Raw genomic sequence first — 17,280 nt, 5'->3', positions numbered from 1 at the left:
AATTTTTTCAAAAGTGATCCGTAAGGAGATGCAAATGTCCTGGTTTCATTTCTGGAATTTTTTTTTGAGCAAATATGTATTTTTGTGATTTCCTTATTTTTTTATAAATAAATCAAGTTATAAATATTAGTTTCAAACCATGCTCGGAAATCTTTTTGTTCGTCAATATCCTAGTCATAATAGTTTAGGTATGTCAATTTAAATCTTTAAAATCTAAATGAATACACTTTTTACCATGAAGAGGCTCGTATAAAAAATTTAAATTACATGTTAATGAATTATTGACAAGTTCATGAATATATTATTAAAAAAAGTTGAGATGCATATGAAATCTAAAAATGGAAAACTCGGGCTCTTAATAAGATTTGTTTCAAAATGTCTCTAGTTTCTTAAATTAAAGATTTTGTTTTTTGAGTCACTCTTATTTTTTGTTTTTTCATCTTGATCCTTCACTCAATAATATTTCAATAACGTTACAATCAGAAAATTAAAGTTTTGAAGATATTAATAATATTTAAATTTAAAATTAAAGTAGTGGATTGAAACTTGAATCAATAGCCACACAATACCGATTTTCACAAAGTAGATTTAATTCAAAAAATTCTATAATATATCATAAATTTAGGGTTCTTGAATGAAATTAGTGACCAAAATTTATTGAATTTTGAATTGAGCTTATTTGTGAAAATTGGTATCATATGTGAGTGTCGTTGAGTTTAAACTTTCAATTTAATTATTTGAATTTTTAAATTTGGATCTTACTGATATCATTAAAATTGTTTTAATCCATATGAACAACGAGATCCATAGTTTTTTTTAATTATATTATAACATTATTAGCCAAACAAGCTGCTCCTCCCGAGCTGGGTTTTAACCTACTACTAATTTTGGGTGTTGCTAAATGCAGTAATATTTTACTTTGTGCAGTAATCAGTAATTACTTTCTTAGCCTTCTATTGTTTTAATTGTCATTAAATGTAAATGACCTAACTTAAGTGTTGCTGACCGTGAATTTAATACAATCTCTATAACTGGGTCTGTGCCCGTGAATTTAATACCATCTCTACAACTGGGTCTGTGCCGAATGTTAAAAGCTCCAATACCCATGAATGAGAAAAAGTAAACTGGATCATTTTTTTTCACGTTTATATTATTTATTTTATATTTTATAAACTCTGAAAAAGCACACAAAAATCTCTAGACCACTGCACCTTTGGCTTTAAACCTTGTATATGCATTTCTTTGTTCATGTGGGTCAGTGTTCTAAAAATCCCCGATTTAACCGATAAATCCCCGATTAATCCCCTGCAAGGTCGGTCACCGATCCGATTTTTGAAATCCGATTAATCCTTATATATATTTCATAATCGAAGTATATGTGATAAATTATTAAAATTAAAATACTATATTACTTTAAATATGAATAATTATAGAGTTTATAAATATAGTAAATATATTAGTTACTAAATAACTAATATAATAATAACTAAATATTAAATAATATTTTAATATTAGAATAAACCCGATTTTAACTCCGATTAATCCTTCCGATTAATCCCCGATTTCCGATAAATCCTTGAATCGGTAGCTCAACCGATTATGTCCGATTCCCGATTTCTGTAACACTGATGTGGGTTGATTATAAATTTTATAAAAATTAATATTAAATAAAATGTTGAAGTTAAAGTTTTAATTTATTATCTAATAATAGAATGTAATATAATGTATATCTTTAATCTCGTATGGATACATAAAAGTATTTCAAAATATTAGTTTCTTTTATAAATTCTTGTAAATAATTAAAATTTTATATTATTAAAAATTTAATAACTCTGAAGTTATATTCTTACAATAATTTAGCCATCAAGATAATCGATTTTAAATTTAAAAAATGAACCACAATTATTCAAAATATTATTTATTCGAAATTCTCATTCATTCAAATATGATTCAAGTTTGACAAATGATTCAATAAAATATAAATCTCATACACATTTTAAAATTTTTAATATATGTGTTAGTTAAATTTTATATTCATATACTATATCTATGTAACATAAGGTAAAATTTCTTATACACACACATACATATTTCAATACAAAACTTCTTGGCATACTATTAAAACAAAACATTTTATATATTATAATAATCGAATATATTTATAATTTAAATTCTGTTCACCATAATATTTTTTTATTTTTTTATTAGAATATAAGATTTTCCTAATCAAAAATATGAAAATCGCTAAAAACAATACTAAACTTTTGTTCATTCAATAGTCTAAATTTTGATTTCAACCAACAATATTCACAATTAACTTTATAATATTATTAAAACATATAAATAAATGTAAAAAATTTATTTTTTATTTTGAAATTATTAATTCAAAATTAAAAATAATAACAATTTAGATAGCTGTAGGTTTCATATTTTTTAATATATATTTTTTTTTTAACGTGCAAACTAGGTGAACCAAGGCAAACCGCGAAGGCATATCACACATTCTCCTCTTTTGGGAGTCGAATCTGACAAGAGGATATAATTAAGTCCATCCGATAACCAGCTGAAGCAACCTTTGCGGGCTATATTTTTCAATATTACTTTCCAAGCAAATTAGAAACTTCTTTAAAAAATTTTGAAATTAAAAATAATAATTTCTTCATATCTGTTATAATCATTTTACGACCAATTCGATGCTTATTTATTAATTTTTAATTCTCTTATATTGAATTTTAATATTGCTACAGATTAGTTAAATATTTATTATAATCATTTTCATTATACTGAACGTAAATTCTTGACTTATCATTTATTGTCAAAAATAAAAATTATTAAAAGTAATTAAATAATTTTTTAAAGAATATATGGAATTAAAATCTTGAAAATAAAAACAATATTGTGAAAGAATAAAAGTTGTATAACTTAAAATTATGTTCATATAGATAATTATTTCTACTATATCGCTTATATTTATAATTTATAAGATATTCACATTATCTATAAAATACTCCTAAATTTAATAAACAAAATTTGATACTTTTCGTATGAATAAAATATAAATGAATGTTCAGTTATGATTGCATAAAAAGTTAGGTGACTTATTTAGCAAAAAAAAAAAAAAAAGTTAGGTGACTTGCATGGGTTAGTCCACTGCACAAAAAATTAAGCATACGCAGAAAACAATAAGAACGGATGAAAGATATCATAGTAATTTTTGATTACTGCACGAAGTAAAAAATTACTGCATTTAGCAATCATGCTAATTTTCGATGTCCTTGCAAGTTGCATGTTAGTTATGACCTGGTTGACAATCTTTGAATGCAGACCATGTCAAGCCAAGAACCTTTCTTGCTTCCCATTTTCACACAAATTAACTCATTCAAGCCTCCATAATCGAATCATTCTTCGTGAATTAGCTTAGCTTACTTATCAAGCCACGCTCTGGTTCTTATTCTTCCACGATCAATAAAGTCTTCATTTTTTATCAGTGGCTCAGATTCTTATTGTACACCAAATGTTTGTCAAAATGCCTCACTCAGACTCCTTGTAATTAACCTTCACCTGTTTTTAGTTTGGAGCTCAATACTTACTTCAATTCCTTCATTTTATTGATTCTTAACAAACATCACAATATAATTTTACCTGTATATTGCTCTTATAAATTTTTAGTCGTTTATTGAATTAGATGGCTTTCATTGCTGATGCTGCTCTAGGAATAGTCGTCGACGAACTACTCAAACTTGTAGTGAAGGTTGCAAAACAAACTATAAACTTCAAATCCAATTTCAAAGTCCTAGAGAATACTCTTAATTCAGTTACACCCATTTTTCTTGAAATCGAGAAGCTAAACAAAGTTTTGGACCGGCCTAAAGAAGAAACCGCTCTGTTTATTGATCAGTTAAACCGTGCTAAGGAACTTGTGGCCAAGTGCAGTAAAATTCAGTGGTGGGAAGCGTACAAGTTATACGTTCACTCCAAAAAGTTGGAGGAATTAGATAGATCAATATATAGGTTTTTCAATATAGAAGTGCAAGGTTTTGTGGCTGTCACTAGTTTGAAGGCTGTGGCAGGTATCAAAGAAGTTAATGACAAATTGGAGTTGATACTTGATCGTTCCAATATTTCTCTAAGCGGGATTTCCAGTTGGGGCAGTGTCCCGGGGATCCGTGATCTGGTTATCGGATTCGATGAGCCCCTTAAAGATGTGAAGGAGATGTTGCTGAAGGATAATAAGACAGTTACGGTAATTTCAGCTCCAGGGGGATGTGGTAAAACAACTTTGGCTAAAATGATCTGTCATGATCCTGAGATTAAAGGTAAAACATCATCTACATACTACATTACCTTGTGTATGTGTGTGGCTGTGTGCTATTCGTTGCTTTGTACTGTGATCATTTGAATTATGTGTGCAGATATATTGAAAAACTATAAGTGGGAAGCATATTTTTTTATGATGGAAATTGTGAAGAAAGTGGAAAAAGCAAATAAAAATCGTATATTCTAAAATTAAAAGGAATAAATCAAATTAAAAATAATGATTAGTTGGAGGAAGGTATAATATTTTTGCATACGGATCCAGAAACTAGTCCAAAATTCTAAGTTACCCGGACTCTGCTAAAAGTGTCCAACATGGATACGTGTCGGAGTGTCGGACTCGGCAATAATTTGAAAATTTTACATGTTTTTGGCTTAAAACAAGTGTCGGAGTGTCCATACCCATGTCCAAGTGTCGAGTGTCCGACTCGGGTACTCGAGACAAAATGAAGGGTAACATAGCCAAAATTCATTGCATTTCTAGCTCATTCCATGCTATCTAAGTGAATGCAAACTTTATCACTCTCATGTGCAAATATCATTACTTTGTAAAATGCGTATACATTTTAAAAAACTATGTGAGGTTGATGTGAACTGAAATGGGTCAGAAGTTAAGAGTCATATAATGATAGAACTTTCACATAAAATGTTAAATTGATATGGGGCAGACAGACATGTTCTGGTTAGTTAGTGAAGTGCTACTGTGAATGAAAAATCAGCCTGTTTGACGTGTTTCCATATTGACAGGGATCTTTAAGGACAACATACTATTCGTGACTGTTTCAAAATCAGCCAATATCAGTGTTATTGTTCAGAAAATGTTTAACATTAAATTGCCTGAATTCCAAAATGATGATGAAGCAATTAACTACATGGAGTTCTTGCTGAAGCAAAAAGGACCAAGTCCTATACTGTTGGTATTGGATGATGTATGGATTGGTTGGGAATCTGTTATTGACAACATAAGCTTTACGTTACCATATTATAAGATCCTTGTTACGTCCAGATTCTCTTTTCCAAGATTCAGTCCTGTGTACAATCTAAAAATTCTGAATGATCAAGATGCCATGTCTCTTTTCAGCCACTCTGCACTTCCAAAAGATCGGAATTCTAGAATTCCGCATGATCTTGTAGAAAAGGTAGGATATTAAAACTTTCTTAATTTCAAATTATGTGTTTGACAAAATCATACACCACATACACATTCATTTGTCCTGAGTAGTGAGTACTGAACTACTGATATGTTCTTTTACAAATTCCTAATAAGATTATTAGTAACATTTTGCAAAAGTTGAGGCTTCTGCGCCATCCTTTTGTTTTTAGATTGGTTTAATAATTTATGAAGAAGCAAATATTGGAAGTCGATTAATTTTATCACAGACATTTATACATATAACGTACATGTATGCAAATGGCATATATCATATACATATCCACATATGCATAGGACTTCTATTATAACTAATTCATTGGGCCTTAAAATGTAGACTGTCAGTGGCTGTAAAGGATTTCCATTGGCCCTGACGGTGGTTGGGAGGTCACTTTATGGGCATCCAGAGGTGACATGGAGACGTGAACTAAAGAAATGGTCCGATGGCAAATCTATATTTGATACCAACAACGATTTGCTTGGCCGTCTGCAAATCAGTGTAGATGCGTTGGATGAAATGGGTGGTAGTTCATTAAAAGACTGTTGCCTGGACCTAGGATCATTTCCTCAAGGTCAAAGGATTCCAGCCACCACTCTTATGGATATGTGGGCAGAAGTTTACAAAATGGATTATGAGGACTTAGATACCTACAGCAATCTTGTTGAACTAGCATTCAGGAATCTTGTTAACATTGTCTGCACAAGGTACTTTCCCTTCTTATCTACTACAAGGAAAACCAATTATACAAGATTAGCAACACACTTGTATTTAAATATATATATTAAAATATCTGCTTTAACCCAATTCAATCATATAATATAAATCATTAAATTTCATAACTTGTAATTCACTCTTTGCGGAAATATTGAATTTGTCAGACATCTTATCATACTATTTATCGAGTGTATTGCTATGATTTGGTCCATTATTTCGGTTAAAGTCCATAAGATCTCCATTGTGAAATACACTCCTCATATACAAGTTACAATGTCAGTCTGTTTAGCTCTCTCAGTAGCTTACTGGCCTGGATCTAGGCAACACCTTGATAATGACTAAAGTAGGAAACTAGGGGGACCTGGAAATTTAGGGGTTGAGGATAATAAAATTCATTTTTATATGCATTGACAAAAAAATGTGCCATGCAAAGGTTTTTTTTTTGTTGTTTTGGTCTAAAACTTTCTCATTGTTTCCTTATAACACCACAATTTGTTGTGTTACATAATTACATAACTAACAAATAACAATATTCAGTTTAATAATATATCAATATTCAGTTTAATAATACATTAATGAGCAATAGGACTCTCTTTTTAGTATCATACTAGCCTTAAACCTGTGCGTAGCATGAGTGATTATATACTTCGAAATGTGTACTTATAATTCAGTATTTAACATCATTTTATTATTGGTTTAGTATTATTGGATGCCCGCAATTTTTTCATGAGAAATTTAATGATAATGTATTGAAGTTTGATTAAATATGATTTTATAATAATATTTTTATATTGTAAACGCGTAGTAAAAACAATAAACATTTTTATCATCTATATATGTAAAGGTTTTCCTAATATTAATATGTTTTAGTGAGTTTTTTGATTAATTTATTTTTCATGTATCTTATATTTTTTCATTTGTAAGGAAAAGAATATTATTTATCTTGACTTCGTGTCTATCTTGTAGTTGAATGTTACATGATGGTACATGTTTGGATGACCAAATATATCTAACCAAACTACTACTCATGAGTTATCCCTATGTTCGATTATTATAGTTTAGTATAGATGAATTGTTCAACACCTATTGTTGGAAGAATATATATATGTTCACGTTCCACTTATAACTTATTAGTAGAATCATAGTTACAAGGAAACGTGTACGCTGCCACGTATGGCAATCCAGATCGTTCGTTCCCGATCCGAGAGCAAACGTGACCGGAAACGTTCGGGGTCGCGACCCAGATTGCCGGAAGTGACGACCCGCAAGATTACACTTTATTCTTGTTCTGAACAATAGATCCATGTTTATGTCATGTGATAAGTAGTTTATGCATGAACAAAGATCAAAAGGAAAGAGAAAAACAAAGAGGAGGATGAAGTAGTATTAGAAGAGTCGTCGTTGTAGATATATGTACTGTATCTATATGTATTAACCGCCTAATAAAAGTGAGTTTATCCCATTGCATCTAGGCCTTATACTTGGAGGCCCAAATCCCAATACTAATGTCTTTTATATGATTGTCTTTGAATGTTTCGATATTACAAGCTCAATAAACAATCAAATTCATAGACCCAATAACTTTAAAAATCAGTAAATTTATAATACTCATGCTATAAATAATTTTATCAATAAATGTTTACTTTTATTCGTTATTCAATATCTTTTTGTTACAAAAAAATATTATTAATGTACTCCCTCCGTCCCAGTGAGTTATATACATTGGGATTGGACACGGAGACCAAGAAAAAGTGTAAAAAATGAGTAAAGTTAAATGGAAAGTGGGTAGAGTGGTGGGACCCATATATTTTTTAATAATAGATTTGAGATAGTGGAGGAAGTTAGTGGGTGTAATAGTGTTTTTATTATTATAAAATGGAGATAGTGGGAGAATGTAGTGGGTGTAGTAGTGTTTTATATTATAAAAAGTTGCTATTTTGGGAATGTATAGAAATGATGGGACATCCCAAAAAGGAAACTGTATAGAATTGATTGGGACGGAGGGAGTATAAATTATCAATTAAAATTGTATATTATAATGAAATATATATATATGATTACAGAATTTTTTTTAAAAGGACCAATCGTACCATCGTACCGGATTCACTGAAACTAATGTTCCGTTTCGTTCCCCGTTTCGAATCGAACCCCGTCTTATGTAACATTGAGTATAACCTTACAAGTTACAACCGATCTATGTTCTTATGCACAACGCAATACTATTATAAGTTGCATGATATTGTGTTTTGTTATTATTTATATTTTTATTTTGCATGATAATTTTTTTTAATGGTTTGTAAAAATGAAAAAAAAAAACTTATGTAGAAGACAGTTTATTCTATCAAAAAAATATTTGGTAACTTACAGGAAAAAAAATCTACAATATAGCAACCTATATATACTTTCAATGTGTTTGTATATTGTTTTATTACCAAGATTGTTCTCAAAGATATCAATTGCATAATTTTGGTAACTAGTATGTAATTTACAACAACACAGTCTTCCACGAAGAATACTAGTAAAATCTTTATTTTAATATGCATATATATTTGTTTTATAAAAATTATTCTGTTAAATATGTATACAAAAAAACTACATTATATAATTTGTATTATGCTGAAAACAAATAATTATAAGCCTTAAACAAATATCTAGGACTGATCTTGGTTTTAAGTTTTAAGTTTTAATTATGACCAAAGTTCTAATATGATCTTAACCCCTGCATGGAGGGGCTAGTACTTAAATAGAAATTTAAAATAAATTAGAAATTAGAAACTAGTTTAAGCCCATATTAATCTAATCTGATAGCCCCTAGAGTAGGGCTGTAAACGAACCAAGTCGAGTCGAGTTTTTTCTTATCGAGTTCGAGTTTGAGTTTTTACTAAACGAGTCGAGTTTGATCGATAAGGTAAAAACAATCATTTTTTGTTGTTCGAACTCAAGTTCGTTAAGAACCGAGTCGAGTTCGAGCTGGTCGCGAACAATTCGAGTCGGATCGAGTTCGAGTCTAATTCGAGTTGAATCGAGCCGTTCGTGAAAATTTGAATTTTTTTTATAAAAATTAACATAAAACAAGTTTGTTCCCGAATTGATGATTATTTTTTTTTAATTATTTTTTTAAAGATCCAACCGTACGAATGTTGCGATTTGCTTATTGCAATAAAGTTACAAAAATATCAAAAATAAAAAATATATTTGACGTAAGATTTTAACAATTAACTAATGAAATTACTACAACTTCAAAATATTTTGGTCCCAAATCGATATTTACTTTTATTCAAAAAATTTCTCGACAAAGCAACCAAGCGGATGTTGTGATATATTTATTCTAATAATGTGAAAAAAATATAGAAAATATATATAGTATATATTTGAAGTAAGATTTAGTAGTCTTAACTAGTGAGAGTACTAAATATTATATGATACTCCCTCCATCCCATTTTAAGTGTCCACTTTGCAAATTTCACACATCTTAAGAAACAATTAATGTAATGTTTTTATCATTGTCTTCACACACCTATTCACCTTGATTTTTATAAATATTAATTACGTATAGCACCATTCTTAGTGTGTATGTTGACCTTTCTTCATTGGAACTAGTTGGTTGTAATTAATACTATATTGGAACTAGTAAAAAATTGCATGGGTTAAAGAGTATGACACATATTTTGGGAATTTTTTTTTTAGCAAAGTGGACACTTAAAATGGGATGGAGGGAGTATATATCAGACAACTGTGGAGCAATTATGAATTATGAATATGTCACGTAGCTCTGAATGCCACTGCATGCTGCTTACCAGCCTTGCAATTTTCTTATTTTGTTATATCATCATTTCTATATTTCTACAAATGGAATATCAAAAAATTCATATATATATATATATATATATATATATATATATATATATATATATATATATATATATATATTAAGCTTTAACGAGTCGAACTCGAATTTAACGAGTCGAGTCGAGTCGAGCTCGAGTCGATTACGAGTCGAGCTCGAGTCGAACACTGATAATACTCGACTCGACTCGAGTTTCTTAACGATCGAAATTTATTGTTCGAACTCGAGCTCGATAACGAACCGAGTCGAGCTTTAAACGAGTCGAGCTGAACTTGTTCGCGAGCAGCTCGGTTCGTTTACAGCCCTACCCTAGAGGCACCACACACAATTAAAATACATTCTCTCATACATAATCCCCTCCGTTTATAACTTGATTTTTCCTGTCAATTTGTGAGGGTTTTTTTAAATTTGACTTCACTGTGTTTTTTTCTATCACCCAACGACGCATACCCTATGTGCTATTTTTTGACACGATCTATGAATTTTTTTATTTTTGTTTCTAGTTTTTTATTTTAAGGAGGTTCCTAGCGGAGTAAGACCATATATATATATAGACTGATAAAGTATCTCGAAATTCTGAGTATGCTATCCCAATTCAGTTTACAGCATAATGCCACCACTTTCATAATTACGTAACGATGTGGAGTGAGAGTTCATGTTAATCTGTAACAACCGTTTGCATCTCCTGATGAGAACTCGAGGTATATCTGATTATAAAGTGCTTCCACTCCTAATTTGTCTTGCAAATTGAATATTATATTAGATATGTTTTTCCCAAAGTATAATTTCTACTACTTTGTACCTTGAGAACTAATTTCTTGTTAGAATAGCATTAGCTAATATTAAATTTCCATGTTTAGCTAAAAATAATAAACATGGTTTATCTCCTTTGAATTTGGTACAGGATCTTACTACTGAAAGTTGTTTAGCTACAAAACTTGATTTTGTTTGCAGGCAATCAGTGCATGAAGTGGATGGATACTGCAGTGAAAACGATGTCATCCAGCATGACTACCTTAGAGATCTGATTATCCACCAGACTAACCGAGAACCTGTAGAACATAGAAAAAGGTTATTTATTGAGATAACAGGCAATGACTTTTCAAAGTGGTCGACTATAGGAATGTACCAAACAGTAAATGCACGCCTCATTTCAATTTCGACAGGTTTGCTTAAACTCTTGTTTTTTTAAAACTTTAGTTAACCTTTTAAAAGGATTCCCTCGTCCTTGCTTTAAATTATCATTTTCTATATAAACTGACAATGGCAAAAGAAAACTATTTTCAGATGAAAATTTCTCCTCTAGCTGGTTTGACTTGACTCTCCCTGCAGCCGAGGTTGTAATACTGAATTGTCGTTCAAGTCTTTACACCGTACCACAGTTTATTGATAAAATGAATAAGCTGAAGGTTCTGGTCGTCACAAACTATGGATCTTCCTTCTCTAAGCTCAACAACTTTCAGCTTCTTGGAAGTTTATCCAATCTGAGACGAATCAGATTAGAACGAGTTTCATTTTCTTCTATCAATACATTCTTACCTGAGCTGTTGAGCTTGCAGAAGATATCCTTTACCATGTGTGAGATCGGCAAGGCATTTATGAATGGTTCCATTGACCTATCACTCGTCTTCCCCAATCTCCTGGAAATTGAGATCGACTGTTGTGACGACTTGGTGGAATTGCATGTTGGGGTTTGTAATATTGTTAGTCTTAAGAAGATTAGCATCACCTACTGTAATGAGCTATCTAAACTGCCAGATGAAATCGGGAGGCTTGTGAATCTTGAGGTGCTAAGGCTCAGTTCATGTACGAAGCTATTAGAGTTGCCAGAGTCAATGGTGAACCTCCATAAATTAGCATATCTTGATATATCTGATTGTTTAAGCCTGAGCAAATTGCCCGAGAGAGTGGGGGAGTTGATGGGTTTAAGAAGGATCAACATGAGAGGTTGTGAGGGATTATCTGACCTACATCAGTTGCCCCTGTCTGTAAAAAATCTTAGGCTTTTGGAGAAGGTGATATGTGACGAAGGTGCGAGTCATCTTTGGAAACAATATCAGAGTCATCTGAAAAATCTACATGTTGAAGAGGTAAAAGAAGATGCATTTGAAAGCCTTATGAGGGTTATCTCCCCAATTCAGCTCCCATGACAGTTGACACAACTTAAAGCAGTGTGCACTGAGCACGGTTTATGCTTCCTTTGCTATAATTCAGCATCATTGTAATTGACATTTATATTTCGGCATAGAAATGAGCAAACTGTCAGACTGCACTGCAGAACAGTAGCAGCTTATTCAGGGGTCATTAGTTGAATTTCTGAATCGTATCATTCTTCATAACGTAGGATCCGCCTGCGAGCATCTTTGCTTGGGCTTCTAACAGACCCTAAAGAGGGTAGGCACTTGGAACTTTCAACAAAAACAATCATGTTTTTAAACAAAATCTACAATCTATAACTTCTAAACATTTTTCATCAACATCATGCACAACATGAATTATAGATATCATATAAAAATCCTATCTTATTTGTCAAAATAAGATATATCATTTAAAGCAGAAGATGGTGGATATCTGTCGAGCAACCTGGTTGCAGAGCCTGTTAGACGGGAGGTCATAAAGGGGCATAGCAGACATCAGGGACTCCGGTGAGCCAATCTGTTTAAAAGGTATGTCTTATTTTGACAAATAAGATAGGATTTTTATATGATATCTATAATTCATGTTGTGCATGATGTTGATGAAAAATGTTTAGAAGTTATAGATTGTAGATTTTGTTTAAAAACATGATTGTTTTTGTTGAAAGTTCCAAGTGCCTACCCTCTTTAGGGTCTGTTAGATATAAGAAACGATCCCCCAGTAATTGGTATCAGAGCTTTTAAAAGGCAAAACAAATAATGATGAGTCGTGATAAAACAAGAATTCGATTTCAGGATTACAATGATAATATACAAGAAATGAGCATTTCTGATTATTATGATTATTGTCATAATCTAAGCAATAGAGTTATATCTTCTGGAGATAAAGGTCTAATACTTTATGCTATAAGAAGTTTTGAAAGAATAAGAATAGGTTATAAAGATTTTTATCTAAGAAATAGTTTATCAGTAGATAATGAGATAAAATCTCTTTTAAGAGTATCACCTAAGGAAGTAATCCCCACATCCTATATTAGAGATGGAGGAACAATAGAAAGTTGGAAATCTCTACCAGGATTTAAAGGATATTCAAAACCAGTCTTGAAAGAAATGTTTAAGCATATATAATGAGACCCCCCAGTAAGATAAGAAGAATAATAAATAACCGATTAAAATCTGAAATAATATCAAATCTTTTAATATTATTCAAAACAAATAAAATAGAAACTAAAAAGATGTGTAAGAAAACTCTTGAAAAAAGTCTATGTAATTAGATGGAAGATGAAATAAAGTTAATTCAAAAAATAGCAAATAAAACACCAACTTATAATAAAGATATAAATCAACATATAGAAACTTGTAGGATAAGTTTAAGTATTATTAAGCAAAAGGAAATTAAAATACAAACATTAAGGGAAATGTTAGAGCAAAGAGATGAACAAATAAGATTGATACAAGAAGAAAATTTAGAATTAAGAAAACGAAATTTCATCGAAAGAATAGGACGAGAAATATCTGAAAAAGAATATAGAGAAGCATTAAGAGAACAATATAAAATAATTGATGATTTAAAAGATTTAAAAGGAAAATGAATAACGAAGCAATAAAATCTTATTTTGTATATAAAAAATACATAAAAAATGAACTAAAACTGAGATATAAAATAATTAAAAATAAAATGAAAATGTTAGATTATTTGAATGAAATTATAAACAGTCAATCGTATGAAACTTATCCAGAGTTAGGTAAAGAAATAGATAGACACAATATAAATTTAGTAAAAGAAACTATAAATAATCATATAAAGGAAATTAATAAGAAGACATATATTTATTTTTACTAATGGATAAAAAAGAAGAAGTAATGGAAAAAGACTATTATCAAATGGATGAATATGAAGGTGGAACATCCCAAACATTAAGTTTTAAACCAGAAACATATAAAAGAATTCAAAGTGAGACAGAGGAATTAACAATAAAAAAGATTTTTAAGACAAACTATTTTGAAAGAAATAAACAAATAAGGTATATAGCACAAAAACATGAAAATATAATAGACATTAATACAATAAATGGGCGAGCAAAAATAAATTTAATAACTGATGACTTAATAAAACGGGAATTATCAAAATTATCAAATAAAGAAGCTAGTAAACTAAAAAATATTTATTTTGGAGCAATAGAATTCACTATAAAGGCATATTTTCAGAAAAATATTGATACTCCTATACAAATATATATACTAGATGATAGAATATTAGGAAATATACAGGATGCATTAATAGCTGTAGTAAAAGGAAATTTGATATATCAAAAATTAAAATTTATAATACAACCAGATTTTAGTATATCACTAAAAGATGAAAATAAAGAAAGAGCTTTAACTCTATATTATAAATTAGATGGAATAAATATGCCAAAGGGAAGTAAAGTGATTAGTATAGAAACAAAAATGGTATACGCTATAACTGGAAATCATCATGTAAAGAAACAAACAGAATTATGTACAATAGTTCCAAAATTATATGAAGATATATTGGAAAGAATAGAACATAAAGAGGAATCTAGAATAACAATCCCAGAGGAGATAAGCATGGATTTTAATAATAGGCAAATAATACAAACCCCAAGAATTAAACCAATAATGGAAGGCTCTAGGTTAAGCTTTAGAAAGGATAAAAATTTAATTAGGAGTATGAGCTTATCTAGACAAATAAATCTAATAAAAATACCTTGCTACGAATCGGATAAATTAAGAATTAAGACAATATTATTTAATAGAATATTTGCAAAAGAAATAATAACAGAAATTAATACGGGAACAACTACAAGTGTAATACATATAACGGAAGTTGATATAAATAAATGTGAAGAGATAGAACCACAAATAATAAACGAACCAAATAACTCAAGGGAATCAATAGTAACAAAGGCTATAAAACTAAGAATAAAAATCCAAGATTTAGAATATAATTTAACTTTAGGAGTGATCGAATATGATGTTAGTTATCAACTATTATTAGGAATGGATTTTCTTAATAAAATTCAGTATAATATAACAAACGAAGGAATAGAGATAAATGATCAGAATAAATTAAGATTTATAGAAAGAATATGAATATCAAAAAAGAATTAAAAAATAAAGAAAAAGAATTGACTATTATAAATAATATAATAACAGAAACATTAATAATATCTCAAGAAAAATATTTAGAATATCTAGAAGAAAAAAGACAGTTAGAAGACCAAATAAAGCAGTTGAAAGAACATATAAACAAACCTAAGAATGAAAAAATTTGGATCGTTGAAGGAGAATGGAGAAAAAGAATATATAAAGATGAGTAACTCAGAAGAAAGAATAAAAGATATTTGGAATGAAATATTGGTAAAAGAAGGATTAAAAACTATATTAGAAAAAATAGAGGAAAACCAAGAAAAAAGTAGACAGATTATAAGAGAGGAAATAACAGCTTTATGGAATGTATCCGAAGTACCTACTTTTAAACAAATACTAGGAAAATTAACAGCAATTCAAAATTGTTTAGAACAAAAGAAAGAAATATTAGAAAATGAAGAAAAACCAGAAGTAGTACCTATAAATATAATAGGAAGTAGTATTAAAAGCCCTATACTTATGGATATAAGTAAATCAAAACCTCAGATGTCAACAGGAGTTAAGAGAGCAATAAATAGTTTAGCCGAACTCCATAAAAAAGGAAAATTCTGAAAATGTCTATACAAGAACATAGTGTAATAACTTTTCTTAAAAAACATGGAAAAGAAATTATGGAAAGAGAAAGAAAAAAGTATGAACCTATAAAAAATGAAAATAAAGCGGTAGAACAAATAAATAAACAAGATGAATTAGAAGAATTAAAAAAGGAAAATTTTAAGCTAAAAAGTAAAACTAATACAGAATGGTTAAATAAATATAAATTCTATAAAAATAAATATAAAACTCAAAAGAAAGAATTAAGAGAAACAAAATTAGAAGTAATAAAAGTATTAGAAAATGTAGAAAGTTTAAAAAATGAAATAAGTCAATTAAAAATAGAATTAAGTAAACTAAAAGGAAAAGAAAAAATAGAATTTCAGGATAGTAGTAATGAAACAGATAAAGAACAGATAGATAGCAGTAATACAGAAGAAGAGGAAATAAGGTATCTGGAGGAATCAGATAATAAGGAACAAGAAATTATAATAAAAGAAAATCAGGAAATATTAGAGGCCTTAGGAAAAATGAAAAATATAAACGCCATAATAGAGGATGAAAGTGATATAGAACAAGAGAAAAATTCTATTATACAAACAGATAATGATATGGAAACAGAAACAATTACTAATAGAAATGCTGAAGACTATCCAGAAGAAGAACTAGGAGATCATATAATAACTAGAAGAAATAATATAGGAACAGATCATATCCCTCTCGGACAAAGAGAGCAAGTACAAGACTTTGTAGGATCAATAACACAAGGAATCAATATTAATGGATATTTTTTAGATCTAGATAATGTATATGATGAGCAGGAAATAAGTAGGAGAATTAAAGACTGGAATCTAGGAATGTATATAGCCCTAATGAATGCTAAAAATTTGGATAATATAGATTATATTTATGACCTAATATCCAAAACAATAATCGGAAAGGCCGCATTTTGGATTGAAAGTATAAATTATGCATTAAAAGAAGAAGCAACACAGAATGCTAGAACTTGGAAGGATATGCTAAACATGTTTGATGTAGTAATAAAAAGAGAATTTCTAGGAGAACAATGGTTTGTAGCACAAGATCAGGTAATGGTTGAGAGAAAAATAGAGATAGTAATGTATCTAAACAATATGAAATGTTGTAAGATAAATAAATTACCAGAGTATACTATAAGCTTTTCAAAATTATTTTATGAAGCAAAGTTTTTACCAGATGAAAGTATAGTATACCAACAACTTTATTATGATCATTTACCTTCACCATATAACACAGAAATCACCAAAGAATATAATAATCTAGAACCAAAGGAAAATACGCTAGGAGAAAGAATTAGAGTATTAAGATTATATTTAATGCGTAAATGTGAAGAATATAGAGTTCAGCAAAAAATAAAAAAGGATAAAAAGCA

The 17,280-nt window shown here is 29.6% G+C and overlaps 1 protein-coding gene across 1 annotated transcript; it reads left to right on the top strand.

Annotated features, from left to right (window-relative positions):
* The first annotated feature begins 3,295 nt into the window (after positions 1–3,295).
* Positions 3,296–12,343, top strand: LOC108215313 (probable disease resistance protein At5g66900). Its single transcript, XM_017387761.2, has 5 exons — positions 3,296–4,316; positions 5,062–5,453; positions 5,802–6,169; positions 10,981–11,192; positions 11,314–12,343. The coding sequence occupies exons 1-5, from the start codon at positions 3,686–3,688 to the stop codon at positions 12,174–12,176; spliced, it is 2,466 nt and encodes an 821-aa protein (XP_017243250.1). The 5' UTR covers positions 3,296–3,685; the 3' UTR covers positions 12,177–12,343.
* Positions 12,344–17,280: the final 4,937 nt, after the last annotated feature.

Source organism: Daucus carota, chromosome 3, assembly GCF_001625215.2.
Source record: "Daucus carota subsp. sativus chromosome 3, DH1 v3.0, whole genome shotgun sequence".
In the NCBI taxonomy this organism is placed as follows: Eukaryota; Viridiplantae; Streptophyta; class Magnoliopsida; order Apiales; family Apiaceae; genus Daucus; species Daucus carota.
Note: the sequence above shows the minus strand (reverse complement) of the source record. Positions and strands in the feature narration are given on the sequence as shown.